This window comes from Physeter macrocephalus, chromosome 6 (assembly GCF_002837175.3).
Source record: "Physeter macrocephalus isolate SW-GA chromosome 6, ASM283717v5, whole genome shotgun sequence".
Taxonomy (NCBI): Eukaryota; Metazoa; Chordata; class Mammalia; order Artiodactyla; family Physeteridae; genus Physeter; species Physeter macrocephalus.
In genome coordinates this window covers 90,802,030-90,821,408 of record NC_041219.1, presented here as the reverse complement: position 1 = coordinate 90,821,408, position 19,379 = coordinate 90,802,030, and the positions used below count along the sequence as shown (strand labels likewise).

The window sequence follows — 19,379 nt, the reverse complement described above, 5'->3', positions numbered from 1 at the left end:
GCATAAATGAGTAGAAAGAGGAAGCCCCAGTCTCCCTGTCTTCCATTCTAAGAGCTTATGCAAATTATGGCTGCTGAATTAGACTTAAAAGAATTATGTTAGTGACACCAAGCTATAGGTTCCTTTCTTCTTCTGCTGCAAAATCTTCCTCCTATGAGGGGAACTCTTTTACAAACTATTTGGAATCAAAATACAGCTCTGTAACTGCACTAAATATCCACAATTAGGAAGCTTCTTGTTGCAGTTACCTAGCTGACTACAAAAAAATCAGGCCCGGAGGAGTCCACTGCCGCCCCAGCCTACTCACTGCATCAGCCGTTACCCTCTCGCAGACCCTGTTCTGAGAGGATCTAACCCTAGAAAAGACCAAATACCCACCCTTGATCTCCATAGCCTGATTTATTTGAGGCCCCAGTATGGGGGTGATTACAGTTTGCAGAGCTGTGTACAATAACAGCCATTAGGGTAACCTTGAATTTCTATCAGCCATTCTTCCTAAGAACAATTGAAAACACCTTCACAGTAAGAATGTCATCAGGTTTGCCTTCTCACCAACCCCCAAAAGAGGAAATGGGGCAAACCCCTTCCCTTTGCATTAAAAGGAAACATGAGGCCTGGAGACCTCAAGGACTTATGCATGGTTCCACCTCCCAGCAGGGCAAAGAGCTATTGAGGGTCCCCACCTTCTGTTTCCAAAATGCTGGAGGACAAAGATTTGACTGTTTCTCTAATTTGAATCTTTTCTCTCTTTCTCATATGGACGTTTCTGGATCGGGGAGTCCTTCCCAGTCTCCTCCATTCCCTCCCCCTCGAGCACAGAGCAAACAGCATCTCAGTCCGACAAGAGCTCTCACTGCCCTCACGCCCCTCTCTAGCTCGAAGCTCTGTTGGGCAGAAGACACCACGTAGGCTGTGGCGATGTACTTCTTGCCATTTCCGTAGGTTGACTTGTCCCAGGTATAGGTCTGGATGGCCAAGGGATGTCCACCCAGGCTTAACTGGCACCTGTGGGGAAAGATCAGCGAATCATAGGGACCTGCTTCACTCCACCTCCGTCCCCAAGCTGGAAGGATCAAGTTCAGCCCACGCAGAAGGGCTCCACCCTGTCTTAGCCTCTAAGGGAGCCGCCACAGCTTGCTTCAGCCTCCGCCTCTGGCTCCCGACGTGCAGAGGGCCCTTTCAAAATCTGTCTTATTTTCTATCTTCTTAGAGAGCACTGCTCCTTATCTTTCCTACAGGAATATTCTCAACTCCAATGCTAGAGCTGAAACCCCCAGAAATGAAATGTCTGCTTAGGGTTTCAGAAGTGGTTGGACCCAGAGTCCTCAAATGTTAGAGAAGATGAGGGCCAGTGGTTTCTAACTGTACTCCCCGGGGCTCCAGGGTTCCCCCAAACAGCCTCAGGGGCCAAATAGAGAGGCTTGCAGCCCCAGGGCATCTCCATTTCTAACTGTTTTGTATGTTAAGCTCCCGAGTAGGATTGCACTTGGAGGAGGGAGGGAATGTGGTTCTGCTGCTGGGATGAAGGTTGGCAGCCACACGACTGATCTAATCAACAGCTTCACGTTCCAAGACAGAAAACCAACCGAGGCCCAGAACAGTGATTTGTCCAAGCCCCCCTGAGCCGCCAGGACTTAACACTTTGCCTGGCCTGGCGATGAAGCACAGGGAGTAAAGTGCAAACTCAAAAACTCGGGGCTGCTGCCGATGAAAGTTGAACCCACTTCCTTGTAGCAGCCGTCCCAGCTGAACTGCAAGGCCAGCACGTCGGGGTAAGAAGCCCACTGCGGAGAGAAGGGCGGTAAAGGGGGGGGTCTGGTGAGTGCCAAAGTGCGGAGTTGCACAGAGGGTTGGCTGGGATTTGTCGAGGGCCCGTGGGGGCCTGTGTGGGCTTTCTGGGGAGACTGGATTCTTTAAGTCGACAGAGGATGCAGTCTGCCCTGCTCACACCCTCTCTCTGGAGCCGCCAGCTCGCACCTCCCGGGAAGGCCACAGTCAGCATCCACGTGCCCGATGCCAGGGGAGCAGGGACATAACCGTTGCCTGTGGCCCTCGCATGCGGAAGAGAAGGACAGGTTATTGCCCCCATATTCTTTCCAGGCTCAGGGCAGCGAAGGTTTCTTTTTTATAAAAATATAAGAAGTTTAACTCAGACTAGCCAGACTGAAACTTCAGCTGACACCACGTTCTAAGGAAATTCGGGTCTCTGGTTTTCCCCTCTAAGGATTCTCCCCTGCCCACGCTCTCCCATCCAGAGAGGATGCCCCCTGCCCGCTGCCCCCTGCAGCTCGGGAGCCTTCACTGTTTGGAAGCGGCCTGGCTGGCTAAACCCTCTTTCCAGCAAATAGGGAAGTCCCATTCACGATCCCCGTTAGGCTGCCTAGAGGGTCAGGGTGGGAGACAAGTCTGCCTGTTTGGAATTCAGAACGAGGACAGGACATCTGGGTACTGACGAGGCTTTTCCAGCCCACGGGGTCAGCACTCAGTACTCACAGGCCCGTCACAGATGTGACTGTGACTGTGACTCCTCCTCCTGCATGTAGAAGTGGATCCAGTTATGGAAGCCAGTGACCTTGCCTTTTTTGACTTCACCTGTAATAAACAGATCAAGGTGGGTGATCTGGGCCTCCCCTCCAACCTCTTTCCCCACTCCCGTGCCAAGGCTGTACCCCTTCTCCAGTCTCTGATTCCTAGAATGTCCACCCCGACTTCCCGGAGTCCCTCACGTCCCTAACTCTCACCTCAGAAAGCTCCACCCACCCACCCCCCAACACACACACACACAGCTCCCATTTCAGCTGAAGCCCTGGGGAGAGTTCCTTCTCCCCGCTGACCCTGGGCCAATCTGAGATACTCCTCTAGCCATTTCTCTAGGAGCAAGCCAGACTTGGTGGGAGCTTTACGGGGTGGGGCAATGCAGAAAAAGATCATGGCCTCCTTAGGAAGCAGCTGACCAAGCCCTGGAAGCAGAGGACCATTGAGAGGTAGACAGCCAGGGCCTCAAACACATCTCTCTTCTTATGTGTGCACCTTGGGAGCCCCGGTATCTGGGCTTCTTTCTCCCTCCAATACTCCAGAAGAAACTGGTCCTCAAAAATGGCCCCTCAGTCCCCTCCCTCTTGGCCAGGCAGTAGACGTGCCCCGCCCTGCGAGCTGGCTTGACTGCTGATTCATCAGTGCTGACGCTGCCCTGTGCCTGAGGGAAACATCTCTCTGCATCCCTCCAGCGCTTTCTTCCCAAGCAGAGTAATCCCACCTGAGAAGACATGTTCAAAGCCACCTGAGTCCCCCTCTTCTTTGCCTCTTGAGTACAGCCCAAACCACATGTTTTTCAAGTCGTTGACGAACTCCTGTTCTGTGCTGTAGCGGTCTGGGGAGAGGAACACAGAGGACTGAGGAGAGGGGAAGGCAGGGCCAGATCCTGGAAAGCAAGGAAGGGCCACCTGCTCCAGCGTGACAAGAGACAGGTGGGTTCAGCCAACATAGTCAGTTGTCCGCTCAGCAATTATCTATGCCATAGATTCTATGGGGCCCCTGTTTTGTGCCAGGCCCAGATCTAAAGGCTGAGGATTCATCAGGGAATCACAAGGACAAGATTCCTATCTTTATAGTTTATATTCCAGTGGAGGAGACAGATAATAAACAAATAAACAATAAACAGTATGATTTCAGGTAAGTGCTATGAAGAAAATAAAGCAGATTATCCCATGATGCCTGGAGGTGGGGTTCGGGTGGGAGCTTTTCTAGAAAGGCCTCTCTGAGAAGGTAGCACTGATCAGAGACCTGAAGGGTAAGGAGTCAGCCATGCAAAGACCTGGGGGAAAGAGCCTTCCACGTAGAAGGAACAGCAAGTGCAAAGGCTCCAGGACACCTTGAGTTTGGTGTTTATATGAGTTTCTTTTTTTGTTTGTTTGTTTGGTTGGTTTTTTTTTTTTTCGGGATGCAATTATTTATAATTCAAGAGGGGAAATATAATGGGAAGGTGTTGGTAACCTCTTAGGTAGTGTAGCCCTGAAATTAACTGATTTTATGCCATGTTCTCACATACTTTAGAAGGCTATGCTATAATATTAAAATGATATTCCTTGGCCCGTTTTTTTGTGTGGTTTTTTTTTTTTTGCGGTACCCGGGCCTCTCACTGTTGTGGCCTCTCCCGCCGCGGAGCACAGGCTCTGGACGCGCAGGCCCAGCGGCCATGGCTCACGGGCCCAGCCGCTCCGCGGCATGTGGGATCCTCCCGGACCAGGGCACAAACTCGCGTCCCCTGCATCGGCAGGCGGACTCTCAACCACTACGCCACCAGGGAAGCCCGAGTTTGGTGTTTAAAGAGCTGAGGGCCCATGTAGCTGGAGCACAGCAAGCAGGAGGGGAGAGTGGTAGGAGAGGAGGTCTGAGAGGCAGTCAGCTGCCAGCCCATGCAAAGAAGGTTGGCTCTCAGTCAAACCTTAATAAGAACAAAAATAGTTTAGATTTACTGAGTATGTTCTGTTTGCCTGGCACTGTTTGAGTGCTTTCAATCCTCACGTTGATTCTTCACGTCAGGTTGTTACCAGGCGTTCCTGGTGGAGGAGATGGAGGTGGGGAGTGGTGAGGTAAAGAGGAGAATCAAATATAACCCCTGGGCTTTGGGCCTGAGCAACTGGATGAATTATGGGGTCATTTATGAGATGGGGAAGATGAGGAAGGAGCAGGTCTGGAGGAAGAGGCGGGAACCTTGAGTTCTCTTTACACTAAGTTCTGAGTAGATGCCAGTTAGACAGGCAGGGAAATGTCAGGGCTGGGGCTCTGAATTAGGGAGCTATCAACTATCAACGGTTCACTGCCCAGAATTGTGTGTAGAGGACACTAAAGAGATACCAGGCATATTTCCTCCCTTCAAGGACTTAAAACACAGTTGGGGGATTTCCCTGGTGGTCCAGCGGTTAAGAATCCGCCTTCCAATGCAGGGGATGGGGGTTCGATCCCCGGTCAGGGAACTAAGATCCCACATGCCGAGGGGCAACTACTGAGCCTGCGTGCCACAACTAGAGAGCCCATGCACCGCAACTACTGAGCCCACACGCCACAACTAGAGAGACGCCCGCGCACCTCAACGAAGAGCCCGCGTGCCGCAACTAAGACCCCACGCGGCCAAAAATAAAAATACAATACAATACAATAAATATTTTTTAAAAACCACACAGTTGGAAAACAAGACTAAGAACACACGATATAACAGAGAACGCCTTCACAATCTGAATGGCTACAGCTCACCGGGTGCCAGCCTTTCCACTGAGTGCCTTGTATGCATGAATCCCCCAAGACCCCATTGCACAGACAAGGCTCAGATGGGGTCTGAGGGTCAAATGGTGCAGGATCACATGCGTCATTAGCAAGTGAAACCAAGTCTCTCTGGCCCAAGGCTATTTTAGGACACACTCCAAACCCTTGACCTCTGAAGAGGCTCTGAAAGCCAGCTGTGAGCTGCAGCAAGTGCAGCTTCATAAATGAGGTGGAATGTGAGCTAGAACTTTAAGGATAAGTGGGATTTGGACAGGGAGAGAGGTGAAGACCGGGTGGGTAGTGGAACCGCCTGGATAGGGCTCAGTGTCGACCTCCAAGATCCTCTCCTGTGTTTACTACAAAGAGAACACCAGGGGGCAGTGCAGGATCGCGCCCTCTTCACAGGGCTAGCTTGTGTGTCACCGGCTTTACCTAAAAACAGTGTTACTAACTCTTAACGGGGGCCACCGGAGGATGGAATGCAGCGGCTCCGAGCAGAGGCGATCCCACGGCCAGCAAGGGATGATCAGGATGGAGCCACCCCCAGGCAAGGCCCAGCTGCCCGGAGTTCAAGAAAGGAATCTGGAGGACACTAACAAACACACCGCATGCCAAGAAGTCCTGCGGCCCAAACCTTTTTTGGTCTGATTCACATGTATCTGTATCTGGAGTCTCTCCAACCAGAACCCTTCCCAGTATAACGTCCCCCTCTGAACCTTTGTTGATTTTCTGTTGCTGTTTCCCCAGCAAAAATGTGGAATGGGCCGGCCTCCTTCCTGGACTTAGTGGCCCAATGAGGGAGCAGGGGCAGGGACCCTACGTGCCTGCAAAGTGGTGCTGAGTCCGGGATCAACTCAGGTGGCAGAGGAGTGCCCTGGGGGCTGAGGGGAGCCAGATGACTCACGGCCTGCGGAGAACCCTGAGACTGAAGCAGCCAGTGGGGGGTAAACCAGGCGGCTAAGATTAGGTCAAAAGATGGGTTGACTTCGAAGCCGGACAGAGGATTTTTCAGCTCCTGCTTGGGTCTGTGGTCTCTTCTAGGCCCCTCTCTGTCCCCTCCCAGAGGTACACTGGCCTCCACCTAGTCCCCACCTGCTCTCTTAACCTGCCCACCGTGGAGCCCCCAGGGGTGCCTGGCCCGCTGCGGGCACAACGCGTCCGTCCTCAGCAGGGCCTCCCTCTCTCTCGGGGCCTGGGGGAGGCCTCACGGCCTCACTCACTCTGCTGTTGGAGGGAGCCGTAGAGTTCCTTCATGACGGCCGTCTTCATCACCTCTCTGAGGAAGGTGTCCTGCTCAGCCAGCTGCGGGGCTGTGACGTGCTCCCCGTGGCCCGTGGCCCGCTCGTAGCTGTCGAGGAGGTTGATGAAGGCGGCGTAGGTCGGCTTGGAGAAGAGCTTCTCATTGACATCCGTGAAGAGCCTGGGGGAGGTAGAGGGAGGCCCAGTGAGAGGCCTGCACGCGGAGCGGAAACCCCTCCAGAACTTCCAGATGCAGGGGCAGGCATGAGAGGCAGAGTGGGGCCTTCACATACTCTTGGGGACAACGCATGAGGTCCCTCTTTTCTTCCACTTCATCTCTTGGGAGGTCAGTTCTATTCTCAGCCCAGCCAATCCCAGAAACCCTCCCCAGTGGATCCCCACAGGGCCCCAAGATGGCTCTATCTGTCTCTGGAGACCTATTTTTTCCCTCTCCCCTTTGGTCCTGCCTGCCTTGAGGAGAAAAGAGCTGAGGCTCCAAAGGGAGCAAAGCTGGGGGAGAGACTGCAGGAAGAGGCTTGAAGGGAACTCACGGCTCTGGGCGGCGGTCTACCTGGTCTGTGGTCTCCGAGGGCGAGACGCGGTTTTGGCTATTGAGAGCAATGTCTTCCTTCTGGGCTTTGCTGGTGTCTGCCCTGTAGATCTTCTCAGAGATGTTCTGCAGTTCCTCCTTGGTTATGGCATCGCTGATGTGGGAGAAGCCCTCTGGGAGGAATTGGGGGAGGGATATTTCAGAACCCGAGGGAGGCCAGGGGGCAAGCAGCTGTCTGTGTGCATCCCCTCCTGGGCACCTTGCAGAAGCCAGCAGCGGGGGAGAGGGGCTGCAATCAGGCGCCCTAGTGATTGCAGGGCAGGGGCCTAGGGGCCTAAAGGATCCTTAAGCTCAGCACATGGCCTTGCCCACAGAATGTCCATGAAATATCCACACTTCCCCCTGCCCCTAGGAAATTTCTCACACTTTGGCACGCATCAGAATTGTCTGGAGGGCTTGTGAAAACAGATTGGTGGGCCCCACCCACCCCCAGAGTTTCTGATTCAGTGGGTCCGGGGTGAGCCCTAGAGTTTCCATTTCTAATAAATTCCCAGATGATGCTCATGGTGCTGGCCCAGGGACCACACTGGGAGAGCTATTGCTCCAGAGAGTTCCTCTGCCTCTGGGGCCACGCTAAAGGGAGCAGGAGACTGACCGTGGCCACACAGGCTCTCGAAATCCTCGCAGCAGTTTCCAAACTCTGGGCAGCGGGCGTTGCAGTGGCATAGGTGGTGCTTGTCGAAGGCTTCCAGGCAGCAGCCCTGGCAGGAGTTGGGTGCCCAGTACAAGTCTGAGAGGACAGAGGGGACGTGTGTCCTGGGCTGACCTCTAGGGGTCGCTCCTCGCAGCGGCCAGGCTGTGCCCACTCCATGAACCGCCCCCCGCGCCCCCCAGCCTTGCTTTCCTGATGCTTCCTATTAAAGAACTCCAGGGAAGGAAAACAAACAAGCCTAATTGGTGCACACCCTTCACAGTCAGGAAGTCCTTTCTGGTGCTGAACTCTACTTTCTGGCCTGTTGTTTTTATAATCTTCCCTCTCTAAAAATAAAATCTCTTCCCCTTCCCTCTCCCTCTCAGCAGGCCTCGGACTCTTTCCTGCCTACCCCCCAGGTCACGGAGGCCCTGGGGCTTCCTCCCTCCCAGACCCCAAGAGTCCAGCGAGCTGCTCTCACCACCTCCAGGTGCTGGATTTGGGGTCCCATCCGGCTTCGGCCTGGGCCTGTGGCCGCTCACATGGCTGCCCGCTCCTCGTCATCCTCTCATGTCCCTCATCTTTATCCCGAAGGCCCCCCTCTGGGGAGGCAGACTCACCACTCGCCGGGGCCCCCTCCATCTCTTCTTCCAGCTCCAGGAATGGCTCTGGCTCTTTGGGGTCCTCATCAGCTGTAAGTCAGAGAAGTAAAGTCACCAAACATCCCCGAGGGCCCCCTCCTCTTTATCACTGACTCTCAGTCCTCCCAGCTTCGGGGACAAGCACGTGCAGTGGAAGAAAATACAAAACAGGGGCGAGGGTACATTGAACAAGTACCAGGCGAAGGAGGAGAAAATCTGAAAATGTAAGACAGGGGGATTGAAAACTGTTCACCGAAGTGAAAGAACATCCCCAGGTGACAACCCTCCTCACCATTTACCCTTCTGGTACCAGTGTGCTCATCTGTAGAAAGGGGAGGTGGTGGACAGGAGGTGGTCTCTTCTGGGCTGGAAACTCTGAGGTTGGGGTGACTTTTATTTAATGTAAATTGATAGATAGATAGGCTTGAACTCTCCAAATGACAGGACCCTCGCTTAGGAACATCCCTTACCTGTAATAACTCCCAGAGTCAAGGGTGAACTCCTCCCAGGCCTCATGGCATAAGAACTGTTCCCTGAGATACCGAATTCCCTTCTTTCTTCACAGTTACACTTGGCAATGGCCACAAAGGCTGCATTTGGGAATTAGGCGCGTTCAGAAAAGCACATTCCTGTTGCTGGCCCATTCCCTTGCCTGCAAGCCGAGTGACTGCAACCTTGGCTCTGGGCAGAGAAGGGTGGAGCGGGGCTGGGGAGGAAGAGGAGGGAATGAAGGTTGCTGGGGACTCTGAGCTCCTATCTCATCACAGAGTGGAATAAATTCTACCCCTACACCACCCCCCAAAACCCAACACTATTACAAAGTGCTTCAGAATCTGTCAGCGCGGTCACCAGATAGTATCTTGTTCTTACCATCAGAACCGTGGGGCAGGTTATTTATTCAGTCAACAAACATCTCCTGATCACTTGCTTTCTGCCAGGCTGTGTTTTAAGTGCTGACAATCCACAGGGTTCTTAACTCAGCCACCGTTTATGCTAAATAGACCTTTGTGAGCTGATCTAGAGTCTCAACCAACATTTATAATATTTTTTCTGTGGGAAAAGGATTCTGAGTTGCACAGCAGAGATAGTGATGAAATGGCTGCTAGGCTGGGTATCGTCTCTATCTTGAAATGCCAGCCTGGTTGTCCAAGGTGCACAGGCCTCCCTGTGTCTGCTACATGGGGCACAGGGCAGCAGAAGAGGGGTCGGCTCGTAGCAAACAAACTTACGGTTACCAAGGGGGAAGGGGAGAAGGGATAAATTGGGAGATTGGGATTGACATATACAACTACTATATATAAAATAGATAACTATCAATAATTAGAACCTCCGTATAGCACAGGGAACTCTACTCAATACTCTGTAATGACCTATAGGGGAATAGAATCTAAAAACGAGTGGATGTGTGTATATGTATAACTGATTCACTTTGCTGTACAGCAGAAACTAACACAACATTGTAAATCAACTATACTCCAATAAAAATTAATTTTTTAAAAAAAGAAGGGGGGTTGGCTCTGATTCTGGCACTGAGCTCTGGGCCTGGGTTTCCCTGCCTGGGTGTGATGAGCAGAACTGCTAGTATGTGTGGTATTTTTTGTGTAAATCGAATCAGCGTTCCTTTGGGTGGAAGCAGCTCTGAGGGCACATTGCTGGGCCGGCAGAAACCACTCTTGGGCAAATTAGGAAAAGGTACTCCTTTCTCAGCAGACACAGCTCTTCACCAAGACACATGGCTTAGCGAGAAGGATACAAATTCAACTTTGGTCCAACTGACCTTCTCAACCAGGGGCCCTTGTGCAGTGCACAACCTGCACAACCATATGCAGTGGTCTTGCTGGCCATTACCTGCCATGGGGCACATGGTTTGACAGTGAACTTAGCAAGGCTTCATGTCACAAAGCAGAAGACCATTTATCTGGGAGTCTAAAATATTGGAAGCATCCAAACAAGGGAATTATTCACAGTGAGTTTTTCAACTTTAAAACTGTGTAGTTGGAGTGGCAGAAGAACAACTGGCTTTTGAGGGAGATGCATGTCCCATTTAACCTCTGCCTGGGAATGACAGGTCAGAGATGTGCAACCACTCAGTCCACTCGCGATAGGAGAAGTGGTATGAATTGCGACAGTTACTGATGCCATGCGGTCTTCCTGGTGGCATGCAAGTTGGGAAAGTTCACTACCACTTTTTTACTTTTGCAAATGATAATTGGTAATGTAACACATGCTAAAATGATATTTCCATCCTTTTGCTTTTTTTTTTGGAATTACTTAAATTTCCCAGATGTTATTAATCCTGGTAGCTCAGACAGATATTCCAGGTAGATGACATCTACCTCATTTTAAGTTGGGGTCTTATGCCGGAGACATCCTAGAATACCCAGGACAAGTGGTGGCCAAAGCCCTGACCCCTGGTCTGCTCGTCAGGGTCCTGGTTTGGGCCCTTTGAGCCCAGTCATCAGTCTGGAACCCTGCTCTGGACTGCCGGATGCCCTGGCCAGCAGCCCCTCAGGCAGGCTAGATATGGTCATGGGCTGGCCTGCCATGCCTCCTAGACCCTTCATCCCACAAGGAACCTCACCTGTACACAGGCACTCATACTCTTCACAGCAGTCCCCGTGCCGGGGACACCGGCGGCGGTCACACTGGCAAGCAGCATCCCGGTCAAATTTCTCACTACAGCGAGATGCACACAACTCCACTTGGCCTATGGGCAGTAAAGGTCACAAACTTAGCTCTATGGGGATCCTGCTCTCCTCATCAAGGCACCCTCTGCAGGAGGGTTCACGGACAGGGGCAGGGGCCCCACCTGGCAGGGAAGCTCATTGCTAGCTGCCAGGGAGAGGTACGTGCACAGCCTCCCATACACAACATAAGCCTCGTCCCCACCACCCACCACCCACCACCCACTGACTAATAATATAGACCGGGATCACAAAGTCAGGTGCCAGTCGGGGCTAGACCTGTAACACAAATGAGTCAAGAAGCAGAAAGGCAGTAGAAAGAGGTGGGGACGGTGACAAACTTGGGAAAGATGCCCTGCCTGAAATTGGCAGCCACTAGCAGCTCCAGCCAATCGTTGCCATGTTGAGATGCAGGCTCAGTGTTGCCAGAGCCTCCAGTGTTTCAAAAGAAGCCTTCATTTTTATGTGAAATTTTCCAATTTTAAGAAATTCGGACAGACCGAAGAAAGAGGTCTGTGGGCTGGGCATAGCCCAGAGGCCACCATTCACCTGTCACATAGAGGATGGTGAGTCACCTTCGCTCCAGTGATCCCACCTGCCTCTCCCCTCTGACTTCTGCCTCTCATCCTGTCCCTTTTACGTCTTCTGCTTCTTTGTTCTTCCCTCCCCTTTGTTTGGTCTCCTCTGCACCCTCTTCCCCACTGTGTCACGTCCTTCTGTCTCTTCTAGTTTGGATTTGTTTAACTCAGGGTGGGGAATGAGGTGGGTGTGGGTGAGAATTGGACTTTGGAATAAGATCTCTTATGTAACCACAGACCACATCCCTCACTCCAGCCAAATGGCTTGCAGAAGCCAGTTTTCGGTCACAAGGGGCATAAGACAAGAAATTTTGAAAGAAATGGTACAAACCCACCAGCACTCCTAAAAAAGCAAGCCCGCCACAGCAAAGACAGTGGAGGGGGTGAGCCAGGGCGACAGCTGGCTGGACGCTCTTTCCTTTCACTCTGGGCTCTAAGGGTGATAACAGAGCCTTTGTTTCCATTTGAGGTTCCTGAGGTTTGGATCTAGTGGGGTCAGGCTGTGGGTTACGGAGAAACGTCAAGATCAGAGTCAGAGTCAGAATTTGTATGAATGGAGAAACTGAAACCTAACTGGGGCCCGGGTTGGGGTGGGTTAGGTTTAGATTAAGAGCTAAAGTTACGATTTGGGCTTGAGTTAATTACTGGTAAAATAACAATTTTGTGTTGCTGTTTGGGTAAGGAATGGGAATAGGTTTAAAACTGCAGGGTTGAGGAATGTGTCAGGACTAGGAGAGGAGAAATATTCCCAATTTTGCCTTAGCTTAGATTTGGGGTTTGGTCCTGGTTGTGATTCCACGCAGGTAGAGCATCGAAATTTAGCCTGGATTGGGGTGGAGGTGGAGAAGAGAGATATGGGTTTAGTCACTGGTTTGGATTCTGGGATTAGGGTTTATACTGTGCTAATGAGGGTGGCACGGCAGAGAGACCAAGAACCCGGACTCTGGCACCAAACTGCTCGAGGCCAGAATTCTGGTTCTTCTGCTTTCTAGCTACGTGATCTTGGGCAAGTTATTTGACCTTCTTTGCCTCAGTTTCCTTCTCTGTAAAAGTGTGATAATAATGGAGCCCATCTCATAGTCCATTCATAAGAATTAAATGAGTTCATTTTTGTAAAGCACTTAGGACACTGCGTGACACATAGTAGCACCACTTAGATGTTAGATAAATAAACAGTCAGTATCTCATGCCCATCTTCAGGGTGGCAAGTGTCCTGACTGGCTGGATCAGTCTTCCCTGTCTACCTACTCAATCTAGCTGACTCCCTGCCTGGGTTTCAGCTGGGCCATTGCTTGGGCTGGGGTGTCAGCGCATTTATGTTGCTGACAGTTTCTAGCTGACGTCTTCACTATGAGTCTGTGTTCTTTACATCAAAGAGGCGTCAAGATTAACCCAGGTCCTGAGGCAACTTCACACTGTGTAAAGGGCTTCCAGTGCGGCCGGAAAGGCAGATCCAGTGGATTGTCCCTAAAAGAGACCAGGCCCAAGGCCACTTGTCCTTCCAAGCCTAGGGGAACTCCCCCTGAATCTTCAATGATGCGCCCTTGGAACCCAAATGCAAAGACCTCAAGGAGAAGTTTTCAGCCCAGGAGGAAGGCTGTGTCAGCTGCCTGCTCAGTCAGCCTGGCAGTACACCCAGAATCCAAAGGGAGAGAATTCAGACAAATCAGGGCAACGTTCTTAATGGGCCAGATCAGCAGAGTCCAAGGAAGGAATTCACCCCATTCCAGCAGCTGGCACCAGTCGAGAAGGGCTGCAAGTGAATAGTCAGCTCTGTAGAGCCCAAGGAGACACCGCCCCACTGGCCCTGGCTGAGTGGACTTTTTCATCTCTGTTCAAGAACTTTGCACCCAGTAGGAACCCCAGGCCAGGGACCCTTCACACTTCCCTGGACACCTCACCACGTGCTTCAAGAGGCCCTTGGGATTTGAGGGGGGAGGGACTTCTCCTCATAGGTACCTCCCCGTGCTGTGCTGGGGACACTCAGGTGAGTGTCAGAGCGTCACTCGGACTACTCACTCCGGCGATCCCACCCGGTACCTCCCGTTCATACAGACACTCTGTGTGCGCCTCGCTCACTAGCCAGGCGCCTGGATCACTGCTCCAGTAATCCTCTGCCCCATCTCTCTGACTCTCTCTTTCTGCCTTGCTCCATTTTGGCCTTTCTTCTCCTGGACAGAGGTGCCCTCTCCATTCCCCGGGAAGAGCTTATCACCAGCCCCCATCCCTACGCGAAATGCTAAATTCCTCCGTACACTCCAACACTTCAGCATGCCTCAACACCCAGCCCCTAACCACACTGCCCACCAAGAAACTCGGTCCCAAACCTGGGTGTCCCTATATGCCGGCCCGCAGCCCCTCTGATGGCTGGGGACTCCTACATCTGTGCTCCTCTGGGGGCCTCAGATGCTGTTTCCGTGGACACCTAGCCAACCAAGAAGATTCACTTCCAGGACCCGATTCCTGCTTCAGTTCACTTGAAACAACCAGGGACCTACGATCGGCTCCCATGCGATTCATACTCTTGCATCTAAGTTCTGAGATGTTGGGATAGGACAGGCAAGAACCGAGCCTCTCCGCCCACTTTAGGAAAGAAGGAGGCATCACCCACTGGACCCTCCTCTCTTCCTCATCAATCCCACACTCAGGGATGTCCCCCAAGGATCAAAGGTCTCCAGTTGCCCTCCTCTCCTGAGACTGGAATGCCTCAACCCCACACCACTCCTTCCCAGTAAGCTAGAGGCTCTCACACCCTCCCTCGCTCCCTACCAAGAGCTCTGCACCACCCCGGGCCCAGCTCTCTGCCATGTGTGCTGGAGAGGGGGTACACGATCCCATCCAGCGTGGGAGGCCTGGGAGTGGCTTTCCCCTCCAAACGTTTTCCATTTAGGAATCCTGTCAGGGGTCTCCTTATCCACAACCTAATTGGAAATGATTCCAAGAGTAAATGTTATGTTTATATAAATTATTTTATATAAATAAATACTTGTTATATTAATAGAATTAATATGTTCTAAATATACTTATAACTATTATACATTATTTTATATGTATTCATCTTTATAAGCACAATCATAATCAAAGACCCAATTTATTGAGATCTCACTCCAGGTAGGGTGCTTCTTGTACATTATCTTACTTCACCCTTATGACAGTCCTATGTAGGAAAAACCTGAGTGGGATTCTTTCTCCTTGGGCAGAGGATTCCCCGCACATCCCTCAGACCAGCCCCCTCCCTTGGCACTCTCCCTACTCACCCAGTAACCACTGATTAACACATCAGCGTCCGCATCTGCCAGCTGCTGAACAGGAAAATGTTCCCATCCTTAGCCACAGGTCCCGTCCCTGCATCGCTAGTACCTGGGGGCCCGGACCCTTCTCTGCTTTAGGTCCTCTAACACGGGACAAGACTGAGTCCTCTGACCACATGACCTGCCTCCTGGTCAGGGGCTCTTCCAGTTTTCCTGGAGCCTGCCCTCCTCCTAAGCCTTTACCCAGGGAAAGGTCCCACCCAGACAACTCACCTACCCCCAGGTAGCAGAGGAAGTGACCAAGGGCGACCAGACCACTCAAAGCCAGTCAGCCACAGCCCAGCTTTACGCTATACAGTGGCCCCAGAAAACAAAACCTTGGTGAGATCAAAAGTCAGGTTGGACTAAGGGATGCTTGGGGCTCATCTTCCAAGTCGTCGAGAAGGGGCTTCCATGACATCGGTCCATCAGCTCTGCAGCTCCCTTCACACAGGCCAGTCCACTCCAGAGGCAACTCCTTGCCTCAGACCAGGCCTGGTCCAAGGTGTCCATGGCTTTAGGACAGAGCTGGCTCTCTCTTTTCTCACTACCCTCACACTCTCCCAAGTCCCCCAACTCTCAGCAGGACTCCTGTCATCCCCACCAGTCGTGACTTGCCAGCCCAGGCCAGGCCGCAGAGCACGGCCACTGTCAGGGGAGCACAGGCCTTCATGGTGTCCAGTTGGAGGCCAAAAGGGGATTGGCTGTTGGACTTTCACTAGAGTCAACGTGACTATCACAGCTCCCAAATGAGCCTTGTTGCCCGGGCTGATCCTTTCAAAGACATCAGAACTTGTGGATCTGGTGCCCCCAGATCCTTCCAGGTGGAAGGAGGTGGAGAGTGGGTAGGCCCAACAGCTGTTTGAAGCCAGAGGCGAGGGAACTAAGCAGGCAGGTAATGCCAGATGTTTCGAACAGGTAATGCCAGCTGTTTGTAGGTAGAAAATAGGTCATGCAAGCAGGCAGAGCAACTTGGGTCTAGTGTGGGGGGGGTTCTCTGTCCAGGTGAGGAGCGCTCATGAGCTCATCTTTGGGTGATGCCTTCCAAACATCCACCTACCTGCAGGCCGGGGTCTTGACCTGCCAAAGGGCCTCAACTGGCTCCATATTTGAACTCCAGGTACTCAGCATGAGGAACAGAGTAAGATGGTCATTAAGTGTTAGACAAACAGGAAGTGTACTTAAGCAAGCTTTGGGGTACCAGAAGGAGCGATCTAGGAGGCATAGGTCGGAAACAAGTGCTGTTCTTACTCCATCAAGCCACACATAGCCACATCACCCTTGAAATGTCACGCGAATGGGCCTTTAACTCTTACTGAGTCAGCATCTCAGGTTTTACCTCTTTCAGGTTCTCCCAGGCTCCAGGTTTATGAGGCCTCTCAAAGGCAGCCAAAGGACCATCATTTCTCTCCTCCCTTACACTCCTCTCCCCCAGGGACCCCTCCCCAGAGAGAGACAAGGCTCTCAGGGCTCCCACCTTCCCAGGTCTGGGAGCAGAGATGCAGCAACGTAGGGCTGCCAAGTTTTCCCTCCTAATAAAGGTAAAATCTTCTACGTAAAATGCCCTTTCCAGAAAGAGCACTTCATGGAGATTCTCAGGCCTCTCAAAAAAGAAGTCTCACAGAAAAAGGCAAAACTGATGAACAATGGAGACCACGCTGCGGTAATTCTTCCTGGGGTGGAGTCGGGGTGAGCACATCCTCCTCAACCAGTGTTCTTTAACAGTGGAACTTTCTTCCTCTCTCCCGTCTTCAGTTTTGCCATCTTTGAAACGATGGGGTTGGAGCTAATGATCCCTTCCAAGTTCTCAGATTTTAATTTTCAGGTCCCCCACGGTGTGCCGCTGCAAGGTGAGGCAGTCCCCGCCTTGCAGGGAGCTCACACCACCAGCACCATGGGGAGTAAGCCTCGCCATTTTCTCCAGGAAGGAAGCCCGGTTAAAGGGAGTAGGAGCCCTTTGTCTGCATAAGTGTCATTTGCACAACCGGAAAGCAGAGGTTGAGCCACTGCCAGCCAGAATCCTCCCCCTCCCTGGACTGGGAGCACAGGGACATATCCTGCACCCCAGGTAGTTTAGGGAATAAAGGAGAGTGTCCCTGGCCGGGCAGGAAGCAATGGTGCCTCAGAGTTTGGGATTGGAAGGTCTGTCCCTTCCAGGGTGGGACCCCGGGTGAGGCCAAACCTATCAGGGTGGGAGTGGGGTGTGGCCAGGGTTGCCCTGATGTCCAGCTGAACCGACTAGGGGATGGAGTTTCAAGGGTGGGAGCGCTTCCCTCCATCGGGGGAGTTTTAGGTCAGGAGCAAGGCTGGGAGCTGGGGAGACAGTTGAAACTGACCCCACAGAGCCAGATGGGCCATGTGAGGACCGAAGTGTCCTGGATGGGGTCCTCCAACAAGAACCAGAAGGTTGACCTTCACCACGACCACCAGCACTGACTGAACACGTACCACGTGTCACCCACGAAGAGCTTCCTACGTGCTATCCCCTCCACGCTCACTGCAACCCTTTACAGGTACTATCGTTACCCTCATTTGACAGGTGAGGAAACTGAGACACAGAAAGGTTGGGAGATGTGCCTCAAACAACAACCTTCAAAACACATCAACAACCACTTAATTACGTCTGGGTTGCTGTGCAAAGTGGTCTGGAATCAGATTCATCGGAATTAAAGGGACCTCCTCCGTGGTCACCTGGTTCCACTTCTCATATGATGTTGCAATACCCTAAACAACACTACATCGTCACTCTGCCTCCATGGGAGGGCCTCTGGTGTTGAGGGATCACGGGGCTGCTCACCCCCACACCTTCCCAGATCAGATTCCCAAACCCCAAACCCCGAGACATGCTGACACGGACAAAAGTCGACAGGACAGTAGGAAAAATCCATTTGGCCAATATAGGAGCACACATCCACACACTCATGCCAAGATGCCTCATAAACTTCGATGCGCATACGTATGTATACAGAGACAGACACATTGAATTGTATTTCAGACAGCTTTCTTTTCCGGGACAGACAATGCCGTTGCCCCTCTTTCCAAGTTCTCCCCCAGTTAGGTCCCCCTGTCAGCTTTCCACCCTTGTTGGAAGGCTCTTCTTCCCAAGGAGCCACCGTGGGGGCCAGCCAGCAAGGTGGGAATCCCAGGAGCCTGGGTCCCTGAGAGCCGGGTGGGGAGAAATTGGCAACAGGTGCTTGTGGATAGTATCCCCACAACGAGAACACCAATGGAGGCGGCTTGCTCCACACCAGGAAGCGAGGAGAGGCTGCCGCTACGGCCTCTGCCAAGGTTTGGAGGGTAGAGAAGAGGGTGCAGCTGCCTGGGCAAGATTCCAGGAGGCTGCCAGCTGTCAGTGGTGTGAGGAGTGGGGAGTCCAGCAGCAAATATTTACTGGTGTTCACTTTATGGCTGGTGCTATGCTGATACTGGACTGGCAGGGTTCAGGCTGGGCTAGAAAACTGTTCTTGGAACCCACTGGTTTCTGGTGGGATAGAGGACAGAGAAGCCCCGGCATTAGGCCACTGTTTGAAGTAGATCGCACTCATCTCTGGGCTTCCAAGGGGGTCAGGGGTCTGTGAGGACCAACAGGCTATGGGAGAGACTGACCCAGGGGGCTGCTAAAGGAGACGTATGCCCAGACCAGACCAGACCACCACCCTTGTCCTCTCTGAAACCAAGGCCAAGTCACTTCTGCACAGGACCAGAGACTGGAAGGGCCCTGCAGCTGGTCCAGCACAGGTGAGGCCTGGAGTCACTTACCAAGGGGACCCTGGCACCTGAAGATGCTGGATCTCCAGCCTCCATCCCACCATGACCTGGGAGTGCCCCAGGAGGGCAGCCCACATCTGATCACTTGTGAGCCACGTCAATCTGTAGTCTCCTCGTATTGAGTGTGTCTTGGAATGGCTCCATGTGTGGTTTTCTCCCACGCTGGTTTGTGTGCCGTGTACCACAATCGGGTTCCCAAGCATTTTTTTTTTTTTTTAAGTTTGTGGGCGTGCTTGACATTCAGCATCCCAGTCACCGCCAACCCTAGGCATGTTAGTCAGACATGCCGCCTGCCCCGTCCATCACAGTGTACGATGATGTACCCAGGTAGTACTTCTGGTTGTGCAGGCCATGCCCCATGCTGGCCCTCTGCCTGAAATGCCCTCCCCGTACTCATCAGCTGTCCATCTCCTACTCATCCTGCAGGCCCAGAGCAAATCCACCCTTCCACAGAGCCTGACTTCCTCCTCCACTCCTGCCTATGGACTCAGTTCTTGGTATTTGTCACGTGTGCCTTTGAAACACATCGCAGCCGCCTCTGATAGACAGTGCTGCCAACCAAGTGTCGGTTAACCCCGGCACTGCCGGTTAACTTGTCATCCATACAGGTTGTTTCTTCAGCTGGCCTCTGAAATTCCTTGAGATAGGAACCCTGCCTCCTGGGTCCCCTCTACTG

General features: G+C 52.4%; 1 protein-coding gene across 1 annotated transcript; it reads right to left on the bottom strand.

Annotated features, from left to right (window-relative positions):
• Positions 1 to 79: 79 nt before the first annotated feature.
• ENDOU (endonuclease, poly(U) specific) lies at positions 80 to 15,608 on the bottom strand. Its single transcript, XM_055085656.1, is given in 12 exon segments — positions 80 to 1,005; positions 1,640 to 1,689; positions 1,692 to 1,784; positions 2,494 to 2,521; positions 2,523 to 2,592; positions 3,257 to 3,370; positions 6,483 to 6,682; positions 7,053 to 7,224; positions 7,707 to 7,841; positions 8,363 to 8,434; positions 10,965 to 11,090; positions 15,554 to 15,608. Coding segments are annotated over 12 exon segments (1,368 nt in total). The 3' UTR covers positions 80 to 752.
• Positions 15,609 to 19,379: the final 3,771 nt, after the last annotated feature.